The sequence below is a fragment of the Saimiri boliviensis genome, chromosome 1, assembly GCF_048565385.1.
Source record: "Saimiri boliviensis isolate mSaiBol1 chromosome 1, mSaiBol1.pri, whole genome shotgun sequence".
Taxonomy (NCBI): Eukaryota; Metazoa; Chordata; class Mammalia; order Primates; family Cebidae; genus Saimiri; species Saimiri boliviensis.
In genome coordinates this window covers 36,931,930-36,956,390 of record NC_133449.1, presented here as the reverse complement: position 1 = coordinate 36,956,390, position 24,461 = coordinate 36,931,930, and the positions used below count along the sequence as shown (strand labels likewise).

Here is a 24,461-nt window from a genome sequence, read left to right as displayed (position 1 = left end):
CTGATGGATCAGTATGTCTTAACTCACTGGTACATGTGTAATTTATAGGAAAGCGTCAGCAACGTTACTTACTACTGACATTAACAGCACATACAGTACCTTTTGATAAACAGTGGAGCACATAGATCCTTGACAGCAGATAAAGACAGTTCCTGGGCTTCAATGGTAACACTCTCCCGTGTGAGGCCAATTTGCAGTAGAAATGAAACCGTATGTACTGAGCCTCTGGAGTTGGTGAGCGATGGTGCACTGAAGCTTCCATTAGACAGTCGGGCAGAGAGTCCCGTCTTAGGACTTGAACACGGAGAAGCAGTTGGAAGCACAGCAGGAATAGCTGAGGGTAATACAGACTTCTGGGCTGATGGAGGGGAATTATTTGCAGACATCTGCCTTTCTTTAATCTTTTAAAATAGTTGTCAATTCTCTTTCAATGGTTATGAAGAGGTTTTTAAAATAACAGCAGTAAAGAAAATGCCTGCACTTTTGGATTTAGTTGAAAGCTTCTTTATTTCCTCTTTTAAGCCACTCATGCCGATGATGATAAGTTTTATCAATGAGTCGAATGCGCAAAAGGTCCTACTTCTCCTAATATCAGTCCCATCAAAAAACAATCTTGTCTGTAGGAAGACAGCCAGGGATTTGTAAAGGATTTAACATCACTAAGCTACCCTCAGCAGAAGAGAGTTGACGGAGCTTATTTACGAATCTATTTTCCTTTCAGTCTGTTCTGGTCCCTTAATTTCAGAAAATACATATTGAATATAAGTTATTTCTCTGTCAAGATGAAATCCTCTTTGTTTAAAAAAAAAAAGTAAGTGTTTTGGATTAATCAATTCAGTACTTTTGCTTTGGTTTACTAATTTCACAGGACACCTTCTCAAATGTCTACACTTAAATCACCTTCTCGAAAGTCTTCATTTTCATTCTGGAGGTGGAGGAACTTTTCTATGATGAAGTACAAAGCTTTTTAAAATAGTATAGGCATATTTCATTAGATGAATGGATCCATCAAGAAAAGTTGATGCTTTCTGATATGTAGAAAGCCTGGAAGGAAATTTTTAAAAGGTTTTTAATATTTTATATTCATTTGACATTAATTTAAAAGTAAGAATGTAACAAAATAATTTTGGGGCTGTGTTTACAATTCACTAATAAATCTTAATGTGTAGCCATTTTTGGCTAGTGAGCAAAGACTTTTTTCACTATAGGTATAATTTCACAGAGAAGATGGAAAAAAGTATCCTTGGCACTCTACACTGACACCTAAAACTTAAACATTAAACATTTTTTTTTAAATCTACTTTATTTTTAATTGATGAAGACCAAACACTTTTATTTTACAACTACATGATTGAATTATATCAAAAACAGAAGGGACAAAAAAGAGCAAAACTGACATTTTCACAGACATACAATACATATCACCCAGCCACACAAAAGATGTACAATACTTTCCTAATATGAGTATTACTTTTTCATATTAAAATACTAATTCTGCCAAAATATGACTCCTGACTTGCTTTGTTGAAAAATTCCCTTCAGAAGGCTAAGGAAGCAGGAGGGGATATACTGAACAGTTAAATGATCAACAATTGTGAAAGCTGACACACTTGTAACAGGAATACGGGAGAAAGGGATCTCAACATAAGGGATTTCTCCTATCCAAGTCCTAACCAGGCCCAACACTGCTTAGCTTCCAAGATCAGACAAAATCAGGCACATCTGAGGTGATGGGGCCATAGACCACAAAGCATTTCTAACAGAAAGAGAACAGTAGGTATAGTTAAATATATATGATTACCATAATTTTTAGGAAAGAGCAGTTCAAAAAGGTTAAAAAAAAAAAAAAAAAAAAAAAGTATGACCCCACTTGGCTTAGGCATGAAACAGCTCGCAACTGATGGCTCCTTTTAAGTTCTATCTACATACCCATAAATAATTCCAACAGAGAGAAAGAGTTAAGTGTCCAGTGTGGCTGCAGAGTAACTCTCTGCAGAGTCATTAATGGGTTAAATTAGGACGAACATGACAGAAGGGCAAAAGCACACACCTGTAGTATTAGGAATTGGAAAGCTCAGGAAAAAACTGACTTAAAAAAAATCTGCTTGAAGATAAAAGCTTTTATAGCTACTTTCACATAAATGATTATTATTTCATCTTACATAATGCACAACATTTGATAGTTTATATATTTCACATACTTTACCTTGTGATACCCCTTTGAAAGTTGACAGGGTAAATATCTCTTTTGTAGACAAGAAAATCGAAGCACAAGGTGGTAATGCAACTTGCCCAGCAGCTCGTGGCTATTAACAGGTAGAGCAGGAATTAGAAGCCAGGTTTCATACTCTCTTACTCTGTGCTGTCTCCACCATAACACACTATTTCTCCAAGAGAACAAGGAACTAAGAATCACTGCTCAGAGGTTGGTGCTAAGGTTGAGAAATCACACAGAAAGACAGACTGCTCAACTTGTATTTGGCTTATCTTCTCCAACAGTTTTAAATGAAAACTGCAGAAAGGCACTGACAACTGAAACCTGAGCCTCATGACCAAGAGACTATAACAACATTATGTGAGTTTGAGTCTCTGGGCCCAGATGCAATCCATTCCATACTACTAAAGCAATTTGCAAATGTAATCACAAAGCTGACTCCAATAATCTTGGAGAAAGAGCTCAATAAGACAGATATAATCAAGGCCTGGAGATCTGTAGAGCTGCTTCAAGTTCTGGGGGCTGGAGAAGCAGGAAAGTAAATTTCAGAAACTACAAATATAAAATAATGAAGCAAATGCTTTGGGAATAACTAGAGAAGAACGTAACGATCAATAGATGTCAGCAGGAATTCAAACCATAATAATGCCTAGTCAACCACATTTACACCTGGGAAAATGATAATAGCTTACATTTACTAAGCTCTTACTATCTGCCAGACTGTTCTAAGCACTTTCTATGTATTACCTCATTTAATCCTCACAGCAACCCATCATATGGTTGAGAAAACAGAGGTTCAGAGATTAGAGTACTTGCCCAAGACCACACAATTAGCAAATCCAGAAAAAGATAGTTTATTCTGAAAAAAAAAAAAAAAAGAGTATCCAAGATAACTGTCCATGCTATCTTTCTAAGTACATTACTTAGGGTGGGTTGGATGCCAGTGTAGTTAAGTTTGCTGTGCTACATCGACTCAGATGAGCAAAGTCTTTATGGAAGTACCTTGGAACACTGTCCTCAGCCTTATATTGTTTTTCACTATTTATGAAATAATAAAGACAAAGAATATGCTCATAAAATCCTCCAGTTGAAGGAATCTGGGAGAAATAAACTAACATTAAAGTGAAACTTAAAGATAAGCGTAAAGCTTTGCATTTAGTTTCCCCAAAATGTGCAATATGGAAAGGGGGAAATGCTAACTTGGAAGCAGTTGATATAAGAGGTGTTTATCAATGCACAAGTTTAATACAAACTGCTAGTATAATGGGAGACTAAAAGAGCTAATGCAAACCTAATGCCCTAGGACACAGAGAACACATCAGTATCCATCTGTATACTCCTTATCACTTAGCCTACATCAATATTATGTTTATTTCTATGGTCAACACTTTCAGAGCTATATGATTTTTTTTTTTTAAATCACACATGCAAAGGTAAAAACAGTGTCATGTGACAAAACTATGCTTAACAAAACCAAGTAGAATAAGTGATTTTCAAATACTTGAATAAGCGTTAATAGAATTGGTTTTATTCAGTATCACTGCAGAGGGCAGACGTAAAATGAAGATGACAGCATTTCTTAATCTTACAGTTTGCAAGGATTGAGCTACAGGGTATAAACTACCTGTAACAACACCTGGCTAACAGTAAGTGCTCAGTAAGTTTTAGCAATTTTCATAGCAATTCGTTGAAGGATTTAACAACTAAGTCTTTATGCTAAACACATAAAGTGAGATATGATACTTTATTAAATCCTTGCAACAATCCTAGATCTGTTTAACTCTATTTTCCAGAAAAGAACCCAGAATTTTAGAGAAGTTGTTGCTTGTCCATGACTATAGAGCTGCAAAGTGATAGAAACGGGATTCTAACTAGTTTCCCTGACTCCAAAGCCCAAGTTCTTTCTTTTACTTTATTCCATATCTAGCAACCTAGCAATGGAACAGGTTGTCTCATGAGGTGATGAACTCCATAACATAACTAACTGAAGTAGTTTTTAAAAGCTGAACTATCACAATAAAGAGATAAAATATCTTTTAAAAGTAGTTTTTAAAAGCTGAACTATCACAATAAAGTGGTAAAATATCACAATAAAGTGGTAAAAGTGTATAATACTGTATGCAAGTTAACAACTTCTTTTTTTTGAGACAGAGTATCACTTTGTTACCTAGGCTGGAGCGCAGTGGCACGGTCTTGACTAACTGCAACCTCCGCCTCCTGGGTTCAAACGATTCTCGTGCCTCAGCCTCCCCAGTAGCTGGGAATACAGGTGCACACCACCATACCTGGCTTGTTTTTGTAATTTTAGTAGAGATGGGGTTTCAACATATTGGCCAGGCTGGTCTCAAACTCCTGACCTCAAGTGATCTGCCCACCTTAGCCTCCCAAAGTGCTAGGATTACAGGTGTTAGCTGCCATGCCCAGCCAAATTTGACTCTTTTAAGTACATAACCTCACGTAAGTGGAATTATACAGTATTTGTCTTTCTGAAACTGTCTCATTTCACTTAACATAACGTTTTCAAGGTTCACTCATGGTATAGCATGTCTCAGAATGTCCTTCCTTCTTAAGGCTGAAAAATAGTCTGTTTTATGTGTATACCACATTTTCCTTATCCACCCATCCACTGAGGGACACTTGGGTCGCTTCCATCTTTTGGCTATTCCTAACAATGCTGCTATGGACATTTCTGTATAAACATCTCTTCAAGATCCTGCTTTCAATTCTAATACCCAGAAGTAGAATTGCTGAATCATATGGTAATTCTACGCTTGATGTTCTGAGGAAACACCATACCATAGCAGCTGCCATTTCACATTCCCACCAATAGTGCCTACGTTTCAATTTCCCTACATCTTTGCTAACACCTGTTGTTTTGTGTCTTTTTTTCACAGCAGCTATCTTATGAATGTGAGGAGATATCTCACTATGGTTTTGATTTGCATTTCCCTAATGATTAGTGAGCTGAAGTGTTGCTTGGCTTCAACATATTTAATTGGTAAAACAAGAAGTTGGCAACTTGATTAGTCTCTGTTTTTTCAACAAATTTATTGGTTATTGATATCTGAAAATCTGAAAACCACCAGTGTACTCTCTCTGTCCTCTTCTCATCTAAAAATTACCCCATCAATTCACTGCACTCTGGCTTTGGCCCTCAATCTTCTCCTGACTTGTCTCACCAGAGTTAACAAATTAACTTGTAATTGCCAAATAGAATGGACCTTCTTCAGTCCTTATATAATTAGTGAAAAGCACGGAGTCTCTGGAATCAAACCTAAAGTCCCACTTACTTCAGCACAGTAGGACCTCAATAAATGTAATTCCTACTCCTGGACTTCCCTAAGGGAAATTTCATCCTTTCCCATAGTTTCATTCTCTACCCTATGCAATGACTCCCAAACCTCTGGTACTCAGCCATGTTAGTGGACCATTAATACTGTGCAAGGCATTCTGCAATGGATATATGGATAAATTAACTATGGCCTTGGCTCTCCAGGAGCATGTGGCTTAGTAAGATATGTACTTGTGCAATACAGGGTCACAGGTGCTATGAAGGAGCATGCTTATAGCACAAAGAAAGGAATAATGATTCCCATATGACCTGGAACAGACAGGAAAGGTCTCATAGAAGAGAAACTTGAAGTGAATGAATATCAAAAGTACTTACCAGGTAGCAGAGGGGAGACAGCTATCACATTATTTATCAATTCTTATAATTAACGAAGAGAATATTCGAGGTAGGGAATCTTAGCTCATTCTTTCAGAGGACCAGGTGAGGGCTGGTGAACTAAGACAGTATCAGTGGAAAAGAAGAAAGGAGATACCACACAAGAAACATGATGGTATGAAATTGATGGGACTTGGTCACCAGTTAGATTTGAAGAACAAGGGAAAAGAGCTTAGGCTAACTTAGTAGGTTCTGTCTTGGATGAATAAATGGATAGTGGCAGCATGCACTAAGATTGGAAATGTAGGAAGAGGAACAGGTTACAAGGAAAAGATGAATTCGATTAGGGACACTTTGAATTTGTGGTCTTTCTGTGGCACATTCAGGTGCTTATAGAAAGAGACCAAGGATAGAGATGCAGATCTTTAAGACAGACATTGAAGCTACATGTAGCAGATGCATCAGGTGCTCTGCCAACATCCCTTCAACTCACCCTTCCCATGCATGCCCTTTTAGGGTATTTCAACAGCAAGCACCTGAGAGTCTTTGCCTGAGGGCTCCCGGCAGAACCCACAGGGTGGGTCTGCCACCTCTGAAACTAATGGCGATAACGAGGAGTGTCTGTTTAATAGGCTTCTTTTTGGAGGTGAGGAAGATGTTCTGAAATTTAGATAGTGGAGATGTGGCATAACTTTGTGAATATACTAAAAACCAATTCTACACTTTGAAAAGGTAAATTTTAGTGCTCACTAAAGCGATACAGAGAAGACTAGCACAGCCCCTGTGCAAGGATGACATGCAAATTCATGAAGCGTTTCATATTAAAATTTAAAAAATAAAAAAATAAAAAATAAAAAATTTTAAAATAACAAAATAAAAGGTGAATTTTATAACATTTTATTTATATCTCCATTTACAACAATTGCATGAGAAAAAAACATATATGTGGGCTAGATGCAGTGGCTCACGCCTGTAATCCCAGCATTTTGGGAGGCTGAGGTACATGGATCACAAGGTCAGGAGTTCGAGACCAGTCTGGCCAACATAGCGAAACCTTGTCTCTACTAAAAATACAAAAAAAATAGCCGAGTGTGGTGGTGGGCACCTGTAATCCCAGCTACTTAGAAGGCTGAGGTAGGCAGGAGAATTGCTTGAACTTGGGAGGCAGAGGTTGCATTGAGCCAAGATCACACCACTGCACTCCAGCCTGGGCAACAGAGCAAGACTCTGTCTTGGATGTGTGTGTGTGTGTATATATATATATATATATATACACACATACACATACACACACACACACACACACACACACACACACATATTCGCTATGGCTCAGCCCAACTCAACTATTTGGTCCACAAATATGCCAGATGTATTTACATCTGTGTGCCTTTGCTTGCTCTATTGCTTCCACCTAGAATTTTGAATATCTGTTTTCTCACACTCCTCTCTCCCATGTTTCCCAATCCTATTTTTTTCTTCCAGGCTGAGCAAAAATCCTCCTTTTCCATGCATTCAACCTTCCCCAGGTGAGAAATTTACCTTGTACTTCCCTGAAATCTTCTAACCCTTTATGTCCTGCTTTTTCTTTTAAACTCTCTTCTCCGTATTATAGATTTTCACATAGATTAGCTAATAAACTTCAGATTCCTGAGAACATGAGATGTTTTACCTACATATCCTATCAAATGTCTTGTACCTGGTAGCCTCTCAAAAATGTTTAGTGAATCAATATATCAAGGACTATAAAGTCTCGAGGGAAGCCTAGGAAAAAAACCAAGCAAACTAAAATCAATTAGCCTTCAGCTAAATTAGTCATCATCATTTAAAGAACATGTAAGAAAATAGTTTAAAATCTAGAGGAATATAATCAGAATTCTTTGTGGAAATACTTCAGGTTTTGAAATTTGAGCTGTCATGATGAGAGTACAGTAAAATGTTCAGGCCATTATATTCTGACTAATTATATTAAAAATAAACAAATATAAATCTATTCATTTTACCCTTACTAGAATACTTCAAGCTTTTAGTACAGAAAATGTCACAGTGACAGCTTCTGGTCATTTGAAGACCTGTGCAGTAAGATCTTTCTTTGATGATGTAAAAAGGAACTCATTCTATGATCATAGAGGTTCCTGTTTCTTTTCAGTTCGTTATTATCTTTCCAAATTCCCCTCCGTAGAATTCTCTGTGCTGCCAAAGGACAGGAGGAGATACAGAGACGTGAAAAGCTCTAATCTTTAGCATGAATAACAATATTAATAGTTAATCCTTATTGACAATTCTCTGTGTGCCAGACTTTTAAAAAAGTGTTTTCATGTATTATCTCATTTAATCCTAGAATAGTTTATAGAGGAAGAATTATTATCATCCCAGTTAACTGATGATGAAGAGACTGAAGCACATAGAGGCTAATTTGCCCCTGGTCACACAGCTCGTTAAACAGTGGAATCCTGGTGTATAACAGGACAGATGACATTATGTGCATAATACATTACAGGTTTTTAAATTTATTTCTCACAACAACACTGTGAGGTAATTATTTCCCCTCATTTTACATATAAGGGAATTGATTCTTAGTGAGATTAAGTAACTCGAACCTACTAAATGGCAAAGCCCCGATTGTGCTCTGTCTTTGAAAGCCCATCCCAACCCTTTTCTTCTAACTTGTTCCTCTGGGCTGGGTAGTTTCCACGCTCCAGGAAGACAGTCCCAACTCCTCTGTTTCAGTCAGTCCTGGTAGGATAATTTTGAGGCAGGGTCTCCCTCTGTTGCCCAGGTTGGAGTATAGAGGCACAATCCCAGCTAACTACAACCTCCACCTCTCTGATTCAAGCGATTCTCCTGCCTCAGCCTCCTGAGTAGCTGGGATTTACAGGCGTGTGCCACCACGCCTGGCTAATTTTTGTATTTTTAATAGAGATGGGGTTTCACCGTTGGCCAGCCTGATCTCGAACTCCTAGGTTCACTACCCCCGGGCTCAAGCAATTCATCCACCTCAGCCTCCCAAAGTGCTGGGATTCCAGGTGTGAGCTACCACGCCTGGCTAGATAACTAAATTTAACACTGACATCCTATTCAGATCTGTAGCACCTTTGTTCTCTTCCTCAGTTGGCTTTTTAAATATATTATAACCAATTTACGGTATTTTAAGAGGTGGTGGTTGTTGTTGTTGGAGAAGGAGTCTCGTTCTGTCGCCAGGCTGGAGAGCAGTGGTGGCATCTCGGCTTACTGCAACCTCCGCCTCCGGGATTCAAGCTATTCTCCTGTCTCATCCTCCTGAGTAGCTGGGACTATAGGTGCATGCTACCACTTCCAGCTAATTTTTTTTTTTTTTTTTTTTTTTTTTTGAGATAGTGTCTTGCCCAGGCTGGAGTGGAATGGCACGATCTCTGCTCACTGCAACCTCTACCTCCCAGGTTTAAGCAATTCTCCTGCCTCAGCCTCCTGAGTAGCTGCAATTACAGGCACCTGCCATCACGCCCAGCTAATTTTTCATATTTTTAGTAGAAACGGGGTTTTGTCACGTTTACCAGGCCGGTCTCAAACTCCTGACCTCAGGTAATCCACCCTTCTTGGACTCCCAAAGTGCTGAAATTACAGGCATGAGCCACCATGCCCAGTCCGCATCCAGCTAATTTTTTTTTTATAAAAGAGATTTTTAAAAAATTAATACTCAGTTGAATAAAATCTAGAATAAGGCAATAATCCATAACTCAAGGGAATTTAATGTAAATTTCATTTTAAAATTGATGAACACATTTATGCGCTACCTACTCTTTCCTGGAGAAACTTATTTTGCAGCCACAAAGATAAACAGACATTATTGGAGGTGGTTAAGGTAATTGGTTTTTTTACTGCAAATTATCTGAATATTCATATTTTTGTTTGTTTTTGCAGCAGGGTCTTGATCTGTCCTCTAGTGGTGCAATCTCAGCTCATTGCAACCTCCACCTCCCGGGTTCAGCGATCCTCCCGATCCTCCCACCTCAGCCTGTGGTTTAGCTTCAATTACAGGCACGTGCCACCACACCCAACTAATCTTTTTTTTTTTTTTTTTTTTTTTGTATTTTTAGTAGAGACAGGGTTTGCCATGTTGGCCAGGTCGGTCTCAAACACCTCACCTCAAGTGATCTGCCCATCTTGGCCTCCCAATGTGCTGGGATTACAGTAGTGAGCCACCACACCTGGCCTGAACATTCACTTTTAAGAACTGCATATGAAATCCTAGGTGGAACATATGCAGTAACTCCTCCCTTTAGCTGCCAGATTTTCTTAGTCTTTTTAGTGAAGCCATCCTTATCACACCTCTTTTTGATTATATACTATGTTGTAAATAAATATATATATTTAGCTTTACACAATTTTATACTTATATTACTATGTTCATATATCTGCAGGTATATTTACTATATTTCCAGTCTTAATGCATAGTGCTACCATCTATTTAGTCACTCAAGACACAAGGTACTTGGTCAGCCTAAACTCCATTCCCTTGTTCTCCATATCTAATTGGGGACCAAGTCTCATCAATTTCACATCATCATGTTTCTTGTATGCTATCTGTAAATATGTATCTGTATGTGTGTATATATATATATATGTGTGTGTGTGTGCAAATAAAGAAAAGGGAAGAGTTATATGGAATAAATAAAGTTTCATAAAAACAAATGAATGTGCCTGGCCCAGAGTTGGTGTTCAATAAGCAATGGATATTATTAATAACCTTTACACCCAAACAGAAGAATTTGGACATGGTAAGGCAGGTGATAGGGAACAATTGCAGAGTTCATCATGTGGTACTTTTAGACTATTAGCCTAACTACTATCCTTGAGATACATCGAAAAAAATCACTGATTTCATCAACATTTATTGAATACTGTGATAAATGATGAATAGATTAAAATAATGGAGGGGCACAGTGGCTCATGCCTGTAATTCCAGCACTTTGGAAGGTTTCAGCGGGCAGATCATTTCCCCCCCTGCATTTATGTTTCTAAATCAGATGCCTCTGTTATCTCAAGTCACAAGAGTGTTGACTTTCTTTGCTTGTATTAGGTAACGTATTTGAATGGCTATGCGGGTGTCATTAAGTCCAAGGAGCCCATTAACGCAGGGCAAGACCTGGAACTGCAGCCATAGAAGAGCAAAATATTAAGCTCATTTCATGAAACACCACCAAGAAGAAAAATCCTTTCCATTTTGAGCATTCAGATGTTTTCTCTCAAGGATTAAAACATTTCACATGATAATACACTTACTTATTAAATCCAATCTTTATCTCTGTAATGCTCTTAGAACAGAAATGGAACACCTTGAGGAAACTGTAGATCATGTTAAGCAAAAAAAATTAGATACAAAGATAGTTCTTTGCTCAAAGATGCTGCAAGATTTATCCAAAGTGGAGGAGACCATTTTATTTTTAAAAAGAGAAGCAGAACAGTGGAAATAAAATGAAATATATACATTATATATCTTTATTTTCACACTTGCACACGAATATTTTAATTTCTGTATAACAGCAGTTTGATTTGTCTGGAAAAGTTACTTCTAGGAAGAGTAACTTCTGTCTCTTTAAGGACTACAACAGAAAATGGAAGTTAATAGTGAGATAAGACTGGCTGTAAACTGCTCCAATGAGGTCCTGGGAATCCTGCTGAGAGGCGAAATTTGGGGCTGGACTAAAACGTCCGTTGGGAAGTGGAAGGAAGAAAAAGGCAAAGTTAAGCAAGAGAATTCTTTAAAAAGAAGGTAAACTTGAGTGCATCTACTTTCAGTTTTAAAGTAAAAGAATAGCTGAATAGGACTTTAATAACAAAAATATAGAAGATTGAATTTGATACTGCTGGATGTAAGACATTTAGCAACTTCCAATTCCTGAGACTGTTTCAGAAATGTCTTTTTAAAAATAGCTTTAAGTAATCAAGGTTTTACACAATCTTACCTGCCTTATGGTTAATATAAATTATTTTAATATTTTCATTTCTTAATTAGGTTTTTTGTTTTTTTTTTTTTAGACGGACTCACCCTCTTGTCGCTTAGGCTGGAGTGCAATGGAGCCATCTGGGCTCACTGCAACCTCCGCCTCCCAGGTTCAAGAGATTCTCCCGCCTCAGCACCGCCGAGGTAGATGGGATTACAGGCACCGCCCACTGCGCTTGGCTAATTTTCGTATTTTTAGTAGAGACCGGGTTTCACTATGTTGGCCAGGCAGGTCTCAAACTCCTCAACTCAGGCCATCCGCCCGCCTCGGTTTCCCAAAGTGCTGAGATTACAGGCGTGAGCCACCGCGCCCGCCATTTTCTAACTTTAAAGCCAAGGACATCCAGTAAGAGTGACGATTTTGTATAAAAAGTAGGGACTCATTTACGTTTATTTTCTTTCTGTTCTTGAAAACGCCCTCTTGGCTGGGCATGGTGGCTCGCGCCTATAATACCAACGCTTTGAGGGAGCTGAGGCGGGCGGATCTGTGGAAGTCAGGAGACCAGCCTGAACAACAGAGCAAGACACCTCGTCTCTACAAAAACTTTTAGAAAGTTAGTGAGGCGTGGTGGCGCACGCCTGTAGTCCTAGCTACTTGGGAGGCTGAGCCAGGAGAATCGCTTGAGCCCAGCAGTTCCAAGCTGCAGTGAGCTATGATCGTGTCACTGCACTTCAGCCGGATGACAGAGTGAAACCTTTTCTAGAGAAAGAGAGAAAGGGAAAAAGGAAAAAGAAAGAAAACTGCCCTCTTGATTGCAGCCCTTCTGATTGTTTAAGTACTTTTGGGATAAAACGTTGACATAAGGAGAACCATGTGGCTTCTGTGACAATGGCTGTCAGCTTCTCAGGCCTTTGTCTCATATAAGACATTGAAAATTTATGCACAGTATATTTTCCCCCTAGATCTTTATGCTGCTGATTCTCACCCCCGCCCCACTCACCCGACAGGGTCACACTTTGTTTTGGAGCAAAACAAATGGTAACATTGGGTTTCCAGACAGGTGGAAGCCGAGGTTTGGAGATTCTGCACTGCACTCCACTTTGGTGGCAGGGTCACACTCGCGTTTAAAGGCCAACGGGAGGAAACACCAAGCACCTGGAAAGCCCCTGCAGTCACCGGAGCGTCGGGCTCGAGACGTGCCGGACTGGGTGCGGAGCTGCGGTGCAGGCGGCCACCCCGGGGACAGGCAGCAGGGAGGAGCGTGCGGGAGGGCTGCGACATCTCAGGCTGGAAGCCGCTCTCTGCTCTGGACACCTTACAAGTCCTCTGTTCCAACAGTTACCTCTGGCTCCTTGTCGCCACCGCCTCCCTCAAGAGCGCACGGCAGTAGAGGAAAGGACAGCACCGTCGGCAACGGCGGGGATCAAGCACGGCTCGTAACTGATAGACACGCTCGCGTCTCCAGCGGCGCCCCTGCCCCGTGTCCCCGCGCTCACGGAGACGCCCGGAGCTCGACGGTGTGAAGCCAGCTCAACTGCACCCGGCGCTCCCGCCGCTCCCTCGCAGGGCAGAGACAGCCGCGACCTCCAGCTGCGGCCACCACCCGGCGGGTGCGAGCCGGGGAACTACAGCTCCCGGCAGGCCCCGCGCGGGCCGCGCGCCCCCGCCCCGCGCGCGCCCCCGCCCCCCACGCGCCCCGGCCCCCCGCCCTCCGGCCTCAGGACGGGACGGGGAGGGAGGGAGGAAGGGGCGCCGGCGGCTGGCGGGATCCTGCGGGGCGCGTGAAGCCTCGCTGGCGCCTAGTCCGGGACTCAGACGCTGGCGAGCGCGGAGTTTCTCACGACGGGTCGAGCCCGCAACTGTAAGTAGTCGCCTCGGGGAGTGCTGAACAGACACCGAAAAAGTTCGCGCCGCCGCCGCCGCCGCTTTGTTCTCCCAGCCCGTCGGGCTGTGGCGGCGGCGGCCCCTCCCCCACCCACCGGCACGCGGCGGCGGCGGCGGGACTCGGACCCCGTGCCCGGCTGGGCGGCGTCCTCAGCGCTGGGCGGGAAGTTGGGGGTGCGCGCGGCGGGAGGTGGGGGGCCGAGGGGGAGCGGGGGCACCGGCGCGGCCACCAAAGGGGCCAAGTTCCGGCGTCCGCGCGGCGGCCAACTTGGGTTCGCACCCCTCCGGCGACCACCGCGCCCTGACCCTCGGAGGCCATCGGTTCCCGAGTCTCCCAAACTAGTTCCCGAAGCCAGACCCGCGGCGGTCGCAGTGGTACATTGTGGACGAGCTTTTTCGTTTCATTTCCTCACTTGGCGTGGCGATCGTCTCAGGGGTGAGTAAATGGTGCTTGGAGAATGGAAGCCCCCAGCCCCAGCATCCCGACTGCGTGTGGATTTGCCAGCTGCAGCGTTGCTCGGAGTTGCTTCCTCCCGGGAGGTTTTTCGTAAGATGAAACACTGAGGAGTGCGGCTGTTTCTTCGAGCAATGAAAGTAACCACATACACTACTGGGTTGCAGGTTGGATATTTTATTTCACGTCATCGCAGTCAGAGGCATAGGCCTTGCCGTCTGCAGGCACACACAGAATTCAGGCTGCAAGTGTGTGCGGGCGACCTGCAGACTTTTCCACACACGGATTGATGGCAGGGACGTAACTGTGTCTTCAACCACACCCATCCCCACAGGAAATAAGACTATCGGTGTCATCTTTGATTAGGAAGGATAAGTTACACCCTGAACTACTCCTTGGTTCGACACAGCCTTTATCAGACGTAGCCACCAATGGAATAAGAACTTTTAAATGCCTCAGTTTTTACCCTAGAAAATGTTATTTTATTCCTCTGAAACGGTTTTTTTTTTTTTTTTAACCTTCTATTTAATGGTTTAGTTCTTTTTAGCGATTTTGATTTTCTTAGCTTTGCTGCAGAAGGCTTCTATAAAGTTCCCCCGATTGAAATCTAGGCCAGTTTTTCATCTATCAACGAACGCTTGCCTCCTTCCCTGTTAGATTCCGCGTTGAGATCAAGCATGGACATTCAGCCAAGAAGTAGAAGGTTTTCTAAAAGTAGGATTTGAAACCTGTCACGCAGAAGCGGTGGAGGGTTTTGCTTCAGTAGGTGGTAATACAGGTGTGACGGGCCTGAGCACATGAGCTTGGAGTACTCCTTTGACAAGCCAGGTTCCATCCCCGGTTCCATAATTTAGTATATGGCATTTCACATTTCAGGATGACTCAGGTTCTGTAATTTAGTAGTTAGCATTTCACATTTCAAGAATGCTGACTGATGTGTATCTTAAAACTGATTTTTTAAGCATCCTAGATAATGGTCTTTTAGTTAGAGAAAATTTTAAGCTTTCAGTTTCGTCGGATGGTCACTTTAAAATAGAAATTTCTGTTAGTGGATTTAAACGCTGTCCCCTACACACAAAGAGCTTAATCAAGCTTTTTGATATTGCATTTTAAAAATTATCTGCAAATTCAAAACACCACATACAGGAAAAAATGAATAGGTGGTCATTTAAGTGCAGTTTTCTTAAGGGACATTTTCTTATTTTTTAAAAGACTTTCTGAAGTTGAAAATACTATAGTGGAGTTAATTGTTCATTTTTAAAAGAAACTACTCTAAAGAACTTGATAGATAGGAAATTATTTGCTAGTACAAATTGTAATTTGATATAATTCTGTTATTCACAATCTCCTGTGATGACTGTACTTTGAGTCTCACTGATTATGTAATTCAAATCGAACTTGTTACCTATATGTACCTCTTTGAGTAGCTGTCTCAGGAAAAACTTGGAGATAATGTGCTTATGAGATATTTTAATTTTAATGTAGGAAAAAAGTTTTTTCCACTTCTGTGGTTAGTTTATTGTGGCAGTATGTGAGAAATTGCTTATTGGCTATTAGCCAGTCAGATTTCGTAGCTACTACTGGTGCAGAAATGAACATCTGTCAAGCTCAACATAGATTGATACTGCATTGCTAGACTGGCAGTCTGTAATCTTATTACTGGATGAACTTTTTAGTTCCTGAGCAGAGCAGACATGTGTGCTCTCTTAGTACTCTCTAGAGTGGAAGGACTGAGATTTAACTGCCACTTGTCCAGATAAGCAGAATTTTAGAGGAAACAGTTTAGCAAATGCTGAGCTCTTAGGAGGAAAAATACGTTAATCTAAAGTAATAGGTATTATTGAAAATATGTAAATCACTGTCGAAATTGCTACAAAATACTGTTTTTTAAAACACCAACAACAGATACTTGAGTTTTTAAATACAACATACAGTATAAAAGCTAGAAAAGAATTATTAAGCAAAATCAAACCTGTGTCACAACATGAACATGGACTTTAGGACGCTGATCAGAATTGCATTGAAAAAGGCCACATACTTTCTTTCACATGGTAAAAGAAGACTTGTATTTAATACACGTCAAGAGGCACGGACACAACCTTCTACGTCATTAGCATTTCTAGTATACAAAACTGAGTTGAATCTGGGAAACTACTGGTAGGAAATCATGTTATAATAATGTTATTCCAAATAGAAAAAGCATTTTATCTCTTTATCCTTTGCTAAGTATTGTACAAAAAGAATGCCGGCTACACTAAATAATGAGCTGCTTTTTGAAGAATTTAATAACTAGATGTGTTTTGCCTTCCTGGAATCCTTCTTTTTCTGTCTCTGCTTTGCTGACTCTTGCTTATCCAGAGATCTCAGCTTAAATATTTCCTTAAAGGTACCTTTCCTGAGATCCCAGCTGGAATTGTGTCCCCTTAGTATACTCTGCCATATCATTTCTTGTAGTTTATAATTACCCAGCTGTTTATGTGAATACTATTTCTATGTCTCACATCACACTTTGAGTTTCAGAGAGAGCCGTGGCCGTGTCTGTTTTGGTCACTGCTGTATAACTCCAGTGTCTCCCTTAACAGTCTGGTAAATAATAAGTACCCAATTAAGTATTTGTTCAATTGAAACACTGCTGTTAGAGCTTCTGCTAATGAGAGTGTTAAAAATGACAGAATGGGTGCATGTGGGAAGGAGAAGGAGAGGAGAGGAAGTAGATAAACTTGTGATGCTACCATAAGATAATCCCCAAGTAAGTCCTCTCACCTCCAGGGCCTTTGTTTCACCTTGTCTGTAATAATAGGCAGACTGGGCTCAAGATGCCTTTCATATCCTATCTTTTGATTCCATTTAACAATGATGACAGATTATGTAAGCTCATTTGAAATGGAGTATGTGACAGCTCCCCAAAAGGATATTTGACATGTTCCAAATAAACATGTTAGCAATGCTTGCCAACTACATGATATTATTAAGAGCCTCATACCCCTGTTAGAAACAAACATATATAATTGGTATATAGTTTATAAATTAGTAAGATGTACTGTTGTTTCAGTTTTCTAATTGGAAGCATAAAGAGAAAATTAAGCAACATGTCAAGGTTCATGTAAGTTACAGTTATTAAATTTAATATTTAGTCTTAATATTTTGCACTGCACCTCTTGTTGAATCTTCCAGAATAAATGTGGGGGTCCATAAACCAAACAAGGAGAAGGAAAACAGATGGAAAGAGTGGGCAGAAATCTGACAGCGCTTAGGTTTCTTCTATTTGTGTTAATACTGAGACTTAAAAATTATTTTTATATGTAGTGTTTATTATGAATAGTTGTAATTAGTTCTGATAGTTGTATTAAACACTGTTATTTGGCTAATATTACTAGATATAATAAAATAATATTTAGTGGGAAGGCATTCATCAAAATAGAAGTAGTGAACTTGGGCCAGGTGCTGTGGCTCACGCCTGTAATCCCAGCACTTTGGGAGGCCAAGGTGAGTGTGGATCACTTGAGGTCACGAGTTCAAGACCAGCCGGACCAACATGATGAAACCTTATCTCTTCTAAAAATACAGAAACGAGCCAGGTATGGTGGTGTGCACCTGTAATCCCAGCAGCTGAGGAAACTGGGGCATGAGAATTGTTTGAAGCCCGGAGGCGTAGGTTGCAGTCAGTCAAGATCATGCCACTGCACTCCAGCCTAGGCAACAGAGCGAGCCTGTCTCAAAAAAAAAAAAAAAAAAAAAAAAAAAAAAAAAAAAGTTGTTAACTTGCATGCAGTATTATTCATAGATATTTTACCACTTTATTGTGATAGTTCAGCTTTTAAAAACTACTTCAGTCAAATATGCTATGGAGTTCATCACCTCATGAGACAACCTGTTCCATTGTTAGGTTGCTAGATATGGAGTAAAGTAAAAGAAAGAACTTGGGCTTTGGAGTCAGGGAAACTAGTTTGAATCTCATTTTTATCACTTTGTAGCGATAGTCTTGGGCAAGCAACAACTTTAAAATTCTGGTTTCTTTTCTGGAAAATAGAGTTAAACAGATCTCCTAGTATTATTGCAAGGATCTCACTTTATGTGTTTAGCATAAAATAAAGGCTTAGTTGTTAATTCCTTCAATGAATTGCTATGAAAATTGCTAAAACTTACTGAGCACTTACTGTTAGCCAGGTGTTTTTACAGGTAGTTTGTTTATACCCTGTAGCTCAATCCTTGCAACCTGTAAGGTTAAGTAAGAAATGCTGTCATCTTTGTTTTATGACTGCCCTCTGCAGTGATACTGAATAAAACCAATTCTCCGACTAACACTTAGTATTTGAAAACCATTTATTCTATTTGGTTTTGATAAGCACAGTTTTATCACATGACATTGTTTTTAACTTCATATGCATGTGTTTTTTTAAATCAATGTAGCTCTAAAAGTGTTGACCATAGACACAAACATAATATTGCTGTAGGCTAAGTAATAAGGAGTATACAGATGGATGCTGATGTGTTGTTCTCTGTGTCCTAGGGCATTAGGTTTGCATTAGCTCTTTTAGTCACCCATTATACTAGCGGTTTGTATTAAACTTGTGCATTGATAAACACCTCTTATATCAACTGCTTCCAAGTTAGCATTTCCCCATTTCCATATTGCACATTTTGGGGAAACTAAATGCAAAGCTTTACGCTTATCTTTAAGTTTCAATTTATGTTAGTTTATTTCTCCCAGATTCCTTCAACTGGATGATTTTTTTTTTTACTGCATTTTAGGTTTTGGGGTACATGTGAAGAATATGCAAGATTGTTGCATAGGTACACACATGGCAGTGTGATTTGCTGCCTTCCTCCCCTTCACCTATATCTGGCATTTCTCCCCATGCTATCTCTCCCCACCTCCCCACCACCCCGTCCCTCCCCCATTTCCCTCCAACAGACTCCAGTGTGTAGTGCTCCCCTCCCTGTGTCCATGTGTTCTGATTGTTCAACTCACCTGTCTGTGAGGGAGAACATGCGGTGTTTGATTTTATGCTCTTGTGTCGGTTTGCTGAGAATGATGGTTTCCAGGTTCATTCATGTGCCTACAAAGGACACGAACTCGTTTTTGACGGCTGCATAATATTCCATGGTGTATATGTACCACATTTTCCCTGTCCAGTCTGTCATCGATGGGCATTTCAACCGGAGGATTTTGTGAGCATATTCTTTATTATTATAAATAGTGAAAAACAATATAAGGCTGAGGACAGTGTTCCAAGGTACTTCCATAACGACTTTGCTCATCTAAGCCGACATAGTGCAGCAAACTTTACTACACTAACATCCAACCCACACTCAGGTAACACACTTAAAAAGATAGCATGGACAGTCATCTTGGATACTATTTTTTTCAGAATAAACTATCTTTTTTTCTGGGTTTGCTAATTGTGTGGTCTTGGGCAAGTACTTTTAATCTCTGAACCTCTGTTTTCTCAACCATATAATGGGTTGCTGTGAGGATTAAATGAGGTAATACATAGAAAGTGCTTAGAACAGTCTCTGGCAGATAGTAAGAGCTTAGTAAATGTAAGCTATTATCATTTTCCCAGGTGTAAATGTGGTTGACTAGGCATTATTATGGTTTGAATTCCTGCTGACATCTAGTGATCATTATGTTCTTCTCTAGTTATTCCCAAAGCATTTGCTTCATTATTTTATATTTGTAATTTCTGAAATTTACTTTCCTGCTTCTCCAGCCCCCAGAACTTGAAGCAGCTCTACAGATCTCCAGGCCTTGATTATATCTGTCTTATTGAGCTCTTTCTCCAAGATTATTGGAGTCAGCTTTGTGATTACATTTGCAAATTGCTTTAGTAGTATGGAATGGATTGCATCTGGGCCCAGAGACTGAAACTCACATAAAGTTGTTACAGTCTCTTGGTCATGAGGCTCAGGTTTCAGTTGTCAGTGCCTTTCTGCAGTTTTCATTTAAAACTGTTGGAGAAGATAAGCCAAATACAAGTTGAGCAGTCTGTCTTTCTGTGTAATTTCTCAACCTTAGCACCAACCTCTGAGCAGTGATTCTTAGTTCCTTGTTCTCTTGGAGAAATAGTGTGTTATGGTGGAGACAGCACAGAGTGAGAAAGTATGAAACCTGGCTTCTAATTCCTGCTCTACCTGTTAATAGCCACGAGCTGCTGGGCAAGTTGCGTTACCACCTTGTGCTTCGATTTTCTTGTCTACAAAAGAGATATTTACCCTGTCAACTTTCAAAGGGATATCACAAGGTAAAGTATGTGAAATATATAAACTATCAAATGTTGTGCGTTATGTAAGATGGAATAATAATCATGTACGTGAAAGTAGCTATAAAAGCCTTTATCTTCAAGCAGATTTTTTTAAGTCAGTTTTTTCCTGAGCTTTCCAATTCCTAATACTATAGTTGTGTGCTTTTGCCCTTCTGTCATGTTCGTCCTAATTTAACCGATTAACTACTCTGCAGCCACCCTGGATACTTAACTCTTTCTCTCTGTTGGAATTATTTATGGGTATTTAGATGGAACTTAAAAGGAGCCATCAGTTTCAAGCTGTTTCACGCCTAAGCCATGAGGGATCATACCTTTTTTATTTCTTTTTACCTTTTTGAACTGTGCTTTCCTAAAAATTATGGTAATTGTATATATTTATACCTACTGTTCTCTTTATTTCTGTTAGAAATGCTTTGTAGTCTATGGTCCCATCACCCCAGATGTGCCTGATTTTGTCTGATCTTGGAAGCTAAGCAGTGTTGGGCCTGGTTAGGACTTGGATAGGAGAAATCCCTTATGTTGAGATCCCTTTCTCCCGTATTCCTGTTACAAGTGTGTCAGCTTTCACAATTGTTGATCATTTAACTGTTCAGTATATCCCCTCCTGCTTCCTTAGCCTTCTGAAGGGAATTTTTCAACAAAGCAAGTTAGGAGTCATATTTTGGCAGAATAAGTATTTTAATATGAAAAAATAATACTCTTATATTAGGAAAGTATTGTACATCTTTTGTGTGGCTGGGTGATATGTATTGTATGTCTGTGAAAATGTCAGTTTTGCTCTTTTTTGTCCCTTCTGTTTTTGATATAATTCAATCATGTAGTTGTAAAATAAAAGTGTTTGGTCTTCATCAATTAAAAATAAAGTAGATTTTTAAAAAATGTTTAATGTTTAAGTTTTAGGTATCAATGTAGAGTGCCAAGGATACTTTTTTCATCTTCTCCGTGAAATTATACCTGTAGTGAAAAAAGTCTTTGCTCACTAGCCAAAAATGGCTACACATTAAGATTTATTAGTGAATTATAAACACAGCCCAAAAATTATTTTGTTACATTTTTATTTTTAAATTAATGTCAAATGAATATAAAATATTAAAAACCTTTTAAAAATTTCCTTCCAGGCTTTCTACATATCAGAAAGCATCAACTTTTCTTGATGGACCCATTCATCTAATGAAATATGCCTATACTATTTTAAAAAGCTTTGTACTTCATCATAGAAAAGTTCTCCCACCTCCAGAATGAAAATGAGGACATTTGAGAAGGTGATTTAAGTGTAGACATTTGAGAAGGTGTCCTGTGAAATTAGTAAACCAAAGCAAAAGTACTGAATTGATTAATCCAAAACACTTAGTTTTTTTTTAAACAAAGAGGATTTCATCTTGACAGAAAAACAACTTGTATTCAATATGTATTTTCTGAAATTAAGAGACCAGAACAGACTGAAAGGAAAATAGATTCGTAAATAAGCTCCGTCAACTCTCTTCTGCTGAGGGTAGCTTAGTGATGTTAAATCCTTTACAAATCCCTGGCTGTCTTCCTACAGACAAGATTGTTTTTTGATGGGACTGATATTAGGAGAAGTAGGACCTTTTGCGCATTCGACTCATTGATAAAACTTATCATCATCGGCATGAGTGGCTTAAAAGAGGAAATAAAGAAGCTTTCAACTAAATCCAAAAGTGCAGGCATTTTCTTTACTGCTGTTATTTTAAAAACCTCTTCATAACCATTGAAAGAGAATTGACAACTATTTTAAAAGATTAAAGAAAGGCAGATGTCTGCAAATAATTCCCCTCCATCAGCCCAGAAGTCTGTATTACCCTCAGCTATTCCTGCTGTGCTTCCAACTGCTTCTCCGTGTTCAAGTCCTAAGACGGGACTCTCTGCCCGACTGTCTAATGGAAGCTTCAGTGCACCATCGCTCACCAACTCCAGAGGCTCAGTACATACGGTTTCATTTCTACTGCAAATTGGCCTCACACGGGAGAGTGTTACCATTGAAGCCCAGGAACTGTCTTTATCTGCTGTCAAGGATCTTGTGTGCTCCATTGTTTATCAAAAGGTACTGTATGTACTGTTACTGTCAATAGTAATATTGTTGCTGATGCTTTCTATAAATTACACATGTACCAGTGAGTTAAGACATACTGATCCATCAGTAATTTATTCTGAGTATTTTTAGAAGAGTTCTGATGGCCTGTGACTGAGGCTAAAGTCTGAAATTTCAGAGTCTAGCTAATTGGAACTTATATTCCAGATTTAAAATACCTTTATTTAGTCAGGTGCGGTGGCTCACACCTGTTATCCCAGCACTTTGGGAGGCTGAGGTGGGCAGATCACCTGAGGTCAGGAGTTCAAGACCAGCCTGGACAACATGGTGAAACCTCATCTCTCCTAAAAATACAAAAATTTAACAGACATGGTGGTGGGCACCTGTAATCCCAGCTACTTGGGAGCCTCAGACAGGACATGCGCAGGGATAGGGAAAGGCAGCCGAGGTTGCTGTGAGCTGAGATCACGGCGCTGCACTCTAGCCTGGGCAACAGAATGAGACTTGTGTCTTAAAAAATAAAATACATTTATTCTAGCTTTGAAGTATCACTCTTCTGTTTGTGTCTTAAAAGCAGGAAAATCTGTATAGAGTCAAGGCAGCATAAGAAATCTCATTTGTTTTCAGAGAAAATAGGAGGTAGAGGGCACAAGGCCCCCCTGGAACACAGTAGCTAGTGGCCAAGTCTCATGTCCAGACCTTGTTCTTTCTAGGTACCCTGTATTCTGCCCTCTTTTTCTTTTTTATCCATTTCCTTCTCTTTAGAACTTGATTATTTTTCAAAGAAGACATTCAGAATCTTCCTAAACTGTCATTTAATATAGGACCATACTCTTTCTCTCTTTTCAAAAATTGGTAAATTAATTTTGAATATATGACAAAATATTTGAAAATTCAGGGTGGTTTTATATTGTTTCTCATTCACCCTCTTTCTTGTACTGTGCCATTTTTTTTAAGGAACTTTAGCCAAATATCTGTAATAATCCTGATTTGATGGATGAGGCTAGTATGTTTTCTGTGTTACCAAAACTGTTTATATGGGTTGTATGAATTGGTTATATTTTACTTTTAATGGATTTTCAAGCATGTTCCAGATTTGTTTCAAACAAATTGTAAACTTTCTATTTGCAAGAATCGTATCTCTCTGGGAATTCAGGTCCTTCAGTCTTACTGTTTTTGTTTCAATTCCTTATGCTTTATATAGTTTTTCATTATCTTCTGTTGTAAAAGTAATTAGCAATTCGAAAATTTTACACAGTTTGTGAAATGACCTATGCTGCCTTTGTTTTAACAGTGACTTATTTATGTAAATGTGGCCTAAATGATTTCTAAGTAAGAATAACTTCTGTAGACCTGTAGAACCCTGTATCCTTCCATATTTTTGCTTTTAGTTTCCCTTCCATTATCCTTTACAGAGTTTTTTCAAATACTTTTGCAACAAGATTATAATTTTTTACTTAAAGATAATATTTAAATACATATTTGTAACTTAAATGTGATGTTCCCTTTTTGAGACCATAGAAACTCATAACCAGTGTTTTTGATGAATCTCTATGAAGTAGTTTCAGTCTTTGGAAATTTCGTTTATTTTTTCCAAATATATTTATTTACTACAACATGTTCTTTTGAAATATGTATATGTTGTGAAATGGCTAAATTGAGCTAATTGATTTACTTCTACAGAGGCTTACCAATGTTCTGTAGGATTATTCTAGAATCAGTGTTATTTCATTAACAAATGTGAGGAGTGGGTCAATGGGTGAAATTCTTGGAGAACTAGATTAAGAATCTTCATCTGTGAGCAGCTAGAGTGATGTCAAGGAAATAAGATATAACTTAAAAAGGATAATTCAGTGTAAACTTTATGCAAATTAAAATAATTATTGATAGTGAATATAGCAGCATAAAATAGATATAGTAAACTGAATTTTCCTCTAGTAAGCTGAATTTTCCAATGACTCTTGCAGTGGAATCATTATTCCTCAGGAGGAACTTTCCCCA

The 24,461-nt window shown here is 39.4% G+C and overlaps 2 protein-coding genes and 1 non-coding gene across 6 annotated transcripts in view; 2 read left to right on the top strand and 1 right to left on the bottom strand.

Annotated features, from left to right (window-relative positions):
- QPCT (glutaminyl-peptide cyclotransferase) overlaps window positions 1-1,007 on the bottom strand; it is a 44,015-nt gene extending 43,008 nt beyond the window's left edge. Inside the window, exon 1 of the mRNA XM_039462540.2 lies at window positions 100-1,007. Coding sequence (XP_039318474.1) covers window positions 100-123 — 24 coding nt within the window. The 5' untranslated portion in view covers window positions 124-1,007. The remainder of the gene's footprint in view (window positions 1-99) is intronic.
- A 5,597-nt stretch (window positions 1,008-6,604) lies between these two features.
- LOC120362153 (U6 spliceosomal RNA) lies at window positions 6,605-6,708 on the top strand. Its single transcript, XR_005578140.1, has one exon. It is a non-coding gene; the product is annotated as a U6 spliceosomal RNA (small nuclear RNA).
- A 6,822-nt stretch (window positions 6,709-13,530) lies between these two features.
- PRKD3 (protein kinase D3) overlaps window positions 13,531-24,461 on the top strand; it is a 73,462-nt gene continuing 62,531 nt past the window's right edge. The window contains exons 1-3 of one of the 4 annotated variants that reach the window (XM_039474499.2): window positions 13,531-13,667; window positions 20,290-20,389; window positions 21,529-22,472. In XM_039474499.2, coding sequence (XP_039330433.1) covers window positions 22,185-22,472 — 288 coding nt within the window. In that variant the 5' untranslated portion in view covers window positions 13,531-13,667; window positions 20,290-20,389; window positions 21,529-22,184. Of the gene's footprint in view, window positions 13,668-13,924; window positions 14,127-20,289; window positions 20,390-21,528; window positions 22,473-24,461 lie in introns of those variants that run through there. The other 3 variants (XM_074395948.1, XM_039474501.2, XM_074395960.1) reach the window with 3 other exon arrangements.